This window comes from Nannospalax galili, unplaced genomic scaffold (genome assembly GCF_000622305.1).
Source record: "Nannospalax galili isolate Female #2095 unplaced genomic scaffold, S.galili_v1.0 scaffold788, whole genome shotgun sequence".
In the NCBI taxonomy this organism is placed as follows: domain Eukaryota; kingdom Metazoa; phylum Chordata; class Mammalia; order Rodentia; family Spalacidae; genus Nannospalax; species Nannospalax galili.
The window spans coordinates 2,358,519-2,364,518 of NW_008359996.1; the positions used below are offsets into that span (position 1 = coordinate 2,358,519).

The 6,000-nt window shown below is 50.9% G+C and overlaps 1 protein-coding gene across 2 annotated transcripts; it reads right to left on the bottom strand.

The window, feature by feature from the left end:
- Window positions 1-1,368: 1,368 nt before the first annotated feature.
- On the bottom strand, window positions 1,369-4,771 carry Tufm (Tu translation elongation factor, mitochondrial). Of its 2 annotated transcripts, none has more exons than XM_008823952.3 (10): window positions 4,521-4,771; window positions 4,228-4,425; window positions 3,632-3,798; window positions 3,298-3,402; window positions 3,045-3,209; window positions 2,799-2,931; window positions 2,612-2,716; window positions 2,353-2,504; window positions 2,143-2,262; window positions 1,369-1,685 (listed from the first exon to the last, which is right to left on the bottom strand). In XM_008823952.3, exons 1-10 carry the CDS (start codon window positions 4,561-4,563, stop codon window positions 1,512-1,514), a joined length of 1,362 nt encoding a protein of 453 aa, XP_008822174.1. In that variant the 5' UTR covers window positions 4,564-4,771; the 3' UTR covers window positions 1,369-1,511. The 2 variants fall into 2 exon arrangements, with proteins under 2 accessions (XP_008822174.1, XP_008822176.1); XM_008823954.3 differs by having other exon boundaries at window positions 1,376-1,685; window positions 4,228-4,422.
- Between the last annotated feature and the right edge of the window lie 1,229 nt (window positions 4,772-6,000).

The window sequence follows — 6,000 nt, forward strand, 5'->3', positions numbered from 1 at the left end:
AACACTAGTAAAGGCCTAGTATTTGGGAGGCAAAGGCAGGTGGACCTCTTGAGTTCAGGCCAGCCAAGGTTACAAGGTGAGGCTGTCTCAAACCAAAGCACTAGGAAAACAAACCTTTTGTCATGGATGGTGCTGTTTGCTTTTTTCCTTATGTATACCTTTCCTTAATGGCAGAGCATAATAGGAAACTTAACCTGTTTTGTTCACAACGTTGTGGTCAGATCAGGTTTTCTGTTTCCTGGAACTATGTAGACCAGGCTGGCCTTGATCTGCCTGCCTCAGTCTCCCGAAAGTTAGGATTAAAGGCAGGTACCACCACACATGGCAAGTTTTCTGTTTTATGTGTGTATTGCCTGCACGTATGTAAGTGCACCCATGTTGTGCAATGCCCAAGGAGGACAGAAGAACAGACTTGTCAAATCCCCTGGAACTAGAGTTACAGATAGTTGTTAGCTGCCATGTGGGGGCTAGGATATGAAGCTGGGTCTTCTGCAAGAACAGCCAGTGTTCTTAACCACTGAGCCATCTCTCTAGCCCCCAAGTTTTCTGTTTAAGCCAGCTGTCAGATTGGGCCCAAGAACTTTCACTTCACCAGGTATAATTAGGATACAATCTTTACTGAGTGATTTTTGTTTTTGAGACATGTCTTACTATGTAACCCCGATTAGCCTGAAACTCAGTATGTAGACCAGGCTGTCCCAAGCAGGTATGCTTGTTCTGCTAGGATTAAAGGCTGTACCATCACACCCAGCCTTTTTGGGGTTTTTGTTGTTTTATTTTGAGGTCTGGCCTTGTACTTTCTCCCTCTACCTTTCAAGTTCTGGAATTATAGGCATGTGCTATCGTACCTGGGTTTGTTTTTTTTTTAATCTTTTCATCCCAGTGAAAGTTTTGTGTATATGGTGCTGGAGATTAAACCCAGCTGGGCAAATGCTCTACCACTGAGCTGTACTCTTACCACCCTAAACTCACTGTTAGCCTCATCTCTACTTGAAAACAGTGATGAGCTGTCAAGCACACAGGACAGATGACAGTACTGAGTGCTAGATCTACAGATTAACATGGAAGCCAGACACAAACTGTAGGCACTGGAGAGGAAAAAAAGGAATAGCATCTGAGGTGAGCCATTGTGGCTCCAAGCGATAACCATTTTTTTCCAGTCCAGGAAAGTAACACATCACTGTAGCCATTTTGCTCCCTGGACTAGATACTTTTTCTCAAGCTGTCACAGCACTGATGATGGCTCTGAAGAGGCTGAGTTTGTCTAGCCTGTATGCCAGAGAAACTCAAATGGCCTTGGGATGTCACACAACTCATTTGTCCTGGGTGACTTCCATGTTCCTCCACTTACACAAGACAAAACACGGGTCCAGTTATTCACAGAATAGTTTATTTGCCTCACCTGGGAGGCCACCCCCTTGTGAGCAGGGCAAATGTCCATCTAGTACTCTGCTTGGTTGCAGCCTGTTTGTGTCCACCCTAAGCTCAACAACCTGAGCAGAGGTCCAGACTCAACTCCACTTGAGGTTCTTCTCCTCCTCGGTCATGGCTGGTGTGTCAGTGACAAGGCCAGTGCCAATAGTCTTGTTGCCATCTCGCAGAGTGAAACGCTGGCCTTTCTCTAAGATCATGGGCTGCCGCAAGATAAGATTAAGCTTCAGGTCCTCTCCAGGCATGGCAAGTTCCTAGTGGGGCAGGGGAGAAGGACCAGAACAGGCATCAGGACACCTTTGTTTAGTGACTGTTGACAGCCTAGGAAAATGCAGGAGACTGAAGAGTCAGAACAGCTTCATCCCTCCCAGTTACCGGGCCCATGTAAGAAGCAAGAAAAAGGGAGGAACTGACGAGGAATTTGAGATTGCAGTTTTAGCCAACAGGACAGGAATTAAACAGACACCCTTTTCTAGGGCATGTTTCTCTGGGTAATGATAGTGCAGCTAAGCTTTTAACTTAATCTGGCCTACGGAAAGGTGAAGACCCATATCCCTATTGCCACAAGCTTCTTCCTGCTGGACTCACTTCTACAGGCAGCAGTCAGCCTCTCTCAACCCAAGGAAAGGGCGCAGTATGCCATGCTCCATCTTTGAACAGAATGCCCAGGTAGAGCACTCAACTCCTTCATATCCCCCAGCCCCATCATACCTTCTCTGGAGGCAAGATGACACGACAGGCCATGTCCCAAGTCAAGGAGAACATGACAGGCATGAAATGGGACACAAAAGGCTTGTGGCGGCCACCTTCCTCCTTGCTGAGGATGTAAACCTGGAGGGGCAATAAGGGTGATCAGGTTGGCTGGAATACTGCAAGGGACAACTTGGCTCAGCCCTGCATACCACCACCTGGAGCTCTCACCTGGGCCTCCACCTTCTGGTGGGGCTGGATAGAGCCTGGCTTGACCATGACCAAACCACGCCTCAGATCCTCCCGCTTCAAGCCTCGGACCAGAGCCCCCAAGTTATCCCCTGCCTCAGCCCTCTCTAGGCTCTTGTGGAACATCTCAATGCCTAGGAGGAAAAAGAGGAGGAAGTGGGCTGAGGCAGAGGGAAGGCACATGTACAGGGGGGAAGGTCATTCTGGAGCTAGCCCGGGCCCCAAGGTTTCCTTCCTATACCTGTCACCACAGTGCGAATGTTCTTGTTATGTCCCAGCAACTCACACTCGTCTCCCTTCTTCAAAATACCACGCTCTAGTGTTCCTGTAACCACTGTACCCCGGCCTGGGAGGAAATAGGACAGGTCATCAGGGACCCCAGGTTTGGTGGCCGCTATGGGGAGGGGTTAAATGAGCACAGTCCTCACCAGGAATAGAGTAAACTGACTCTACAGGCAGCAGAAAGGGCTTCTCCAGGTCCCGGGTGGGCACTGGGATATAAGTGTCCACAGCATCCAGCAGCTTCTGTACTGACTTCACACCTAGCTCAGGATCACCTTGCTGTTGGGAAATGGGACTGAGTTTTCTGCTCTCACTGAAGGCTAGACTCTAGGTACATAAGCAAAGCTCTACATCATCCTACCAGCAGCAGCCCCTGCCTGATCTTTCCTCACCTCAAGGGCACAGAGAGCAGAGCCAATGATAACTGGAGTCTCTTCTCCTTTATATCCAAACTCAGTAAGCAATTCCCGGATCTCTAGCTCTACTAGCTCCACCATCTCTGAGTCCTGGACAGCATCTGCCTTGTTCACATATACCACAACATGCTCTACTCCAATCTGTAGGTGGAAAGGGGGCTGAGATGTTTCCCAATTCACCCAACTTCCCACTTTCCCTTTCCATTTTCACTCAGACCACACACAGTACCTGTTTAGCCAGTAGTAAGTGCTCTCGGGTCTGGGGCATGGGGCCATCATTAGCTGCCACCACCAGGATGCAGCCATCCAGAGGGGCAGTGCCTGTGATCATATTCTGGGTGGGAGGGGAAGAAATAGCCTGGTTCAAGGCCTTCTTTATGCATCCATCTAGCTACAGCAGCTACGAAGAACCGTCGCTGTCGCTGCCTTCCACCCACTGCCATCTCCTTACCATCCACAGTCATAGCAAATCCTTGACTGCATATCCAAACACCATCACTATCTTCACCTCCTCCCCCTCAACCGAGGGGAACCAGGTTCTGGCTGTCCCCAGCAACCCTCACCTTAACATAATCTGCATGACCAGGGCAGTCTGTGTGGGCATAGTGGCGGGCTGCAGTGCTATACTCCACATGGGCTGCGTTGATGGTGATACCTCGAGCTCGCTCCTCAGGAGCATTGTCTATCTCCTCGTACTTCTTGAATTTAGCCCCACCTCCTTCTGCTAGAACTGACAAAGGGGACAGAACACACCTGTCAGTTTAAGTTCATAGCCAGAAGCTAGGCTCAGGCCACATGTCTGGGTCCGTCCCACATAAACACAATCTGTAAGTATACAGCTTTACGCCCCTCCCTCTAAAATCCCCAATTCTTCCAGAAGAGATAACTTTGGGGGTGGAGGGATAATTAGTACTGGGACAGCCTCTCCTTCCAGATCAGGCTATTGCACACGGCTAGAAGGGAGCCATGCAGTCTTCCGTTTGTGCCCATCAACGCTCTTCACGTTCGGGGAAACCTGTCTCTTGCATCTTGCAAACTAGCCCTGTCTGAGCCGTCTCCTGGTGCACACTCAACTCCAGCGGACAGCAGACACCCAACTGGCCGCACCTCCCGGCTCGGTCCTCCAGCAGACAGGACGCACCCACCTCCAGGCACTCACTTTTGGTGATGGCCGCGGTCAGTGTGGTCTTGCCGTGGTCCACATGGCCGATGGTACCCACATTCACATGGGGTTTGTCGCGCACGTAGGTCTTCTTGGCCTCCACCGCCAGGCCGCGGCACAAGATGGGCAATGCCCGGGCCTTCAGCGGCTGCAGCCGACCTTGCAACACTGGAGTCGGACTGGCGCAAAGACCTGCTGGAAAGCGGCTTGGAGTCAGGGCGAGGATCCGAACCCACTCCCTCGACGCCCCTCAGGTCTCCGGGTTGCCTTCGCCCTCCCCGCCTCCTCACCGCTGAAGCGGGGCGTTGCTCTCAGGAGGGTGGCGGCCGCCATTGTGGTAGTACTCGGCGACGGGGACCGAGTACTAGACACTGGGAGCCGGCGCGTGCAACTGAGGAAGGGCACTAGCGTCTGCAGATTACTTCCGGCGGAAATAAGACCAGGAGAGCAAGTCTAGGCCCCTCTATCCGCCAGTTTTTATGGCCATAGCCACTGATATCCGGAAGAGGAGGACGCTACTGTCTCCAGGCGGGGAAGGACGGAGAATATCCACAATTCCGCCTCAGGGGCTGAGAGACAAAGTCGGAAGACGTGCCGTCCCACAATGCACCAGTGCCCCGAAGGCTCATGGGTATTGTAGTTCCTGAGGAGGGGACTGAGGCCGTGTTTGGGATGGCCATCTGCTACGGCTAGTGCTAGGTCCGGGCGGGAGGGAAGGTCTCGGGGTCTGAGAGGCAGAGGCGGCCCGGACGCTGATGCAGAGAGCTCTGGGCCGTGTGAGGAGACCCTGTTTCGCGCTCGGGTGTCACTCATCCCTTCTCCAAGAAGGGACTTCAGAAGGGAATTCTGAAAGGAAATTAACTGGCGCCAGGGATGGGGTCCGAGGCTTCAGTCCTTGGCCCTCCAGTATCCGCTCTGTGGACCCTGTACTGCCTGACCTACCAGAGCCAAACCCTCTCCCCCAAAAGTCCTCAGTAGCAGTTTTTTTAATGGTATCTCCACCCACCCTAACCCCTAATTTGCATTTCTGACACCTAGTTGCATATTTCTGACACCTGGGATGAGGGCCAGCTTGGGAAGCTTCTAAGAGCCCGAGTCTTTTTTTGTTTGGTTGGTTGGTTGTTTTTTGTTTTTTTTTGTTTTTGAGACAGGGTCTTCCTGTCGCCCCAGCTGTCCTGGAACTCACTATGTAGACCAAGCTGGCCTTGAACTCACAGAGATCCGCCTGCCTCTGCCTCCCAAGTGCTGGGACTACAGGCGTGCGCCACCACGCCCGCCCGGCCTGAGTCTTTTTTGACCTCATTTCACACAGAGTGGAGCACATGGCGAGTAACCCAATAAATATCTATTTAAGTGAATGAGTGTAAGGGTAGTAAATGACCTTCAACTTTCACAGCTTCTCGACCTTAATAGAGGCTACTTAACTCTGAGTTACCGTTCAGAAACTTACCCTGTCAAAACTCAGCTGACAATATTTATTTCAAATGATGTAGATTACCTAATTCCTCTTCTAGAGATTATGATTCAATAGTCTAGACAGAAATAAGGACAATATATCCACACCCGATTCTAAAAATCAAACGGAGCTAGAAATAGTGGCACATGTCTGTAATCTCAGCACTTGAGGCACTGAGACAGGAACTCGAGTTCTAAGGCTACAGAATCTGAACTGTCTGAGAAGGTAAAAATAAAGGATAATAAATAAAAGTCAAGGTGTTACTATGATTTTGTGCAGGACTCCCCCTCACCTTCCCAGTCCTTGTGATCCCA

Bases quoted from the DNA above. Each gene is read 5' to 3' on its own strand.
- Tufm (XM_008823952.3), bottom strand. From the start codon at position 4,563: ATGGCGGCCGCCACCCTCCTGAGAGCAACGCCCCGCTTCAGCG. The intron at 4,426-4,520 runs GTGAGGAGGCGG...GCCGCTTTCCAG, and splicing joins AGCAACGCCCCGCTTCAGCG to CAGGTCTTTGCGCCAGTCCG. The intron at 2,263-2,352 runs GTGAGAGCTCCA...TTGCCCCTCCAG, and splicing joins ACCAGAAGGTGGAGGCCCAG to GTTTACATCCTCAGCAAGGA.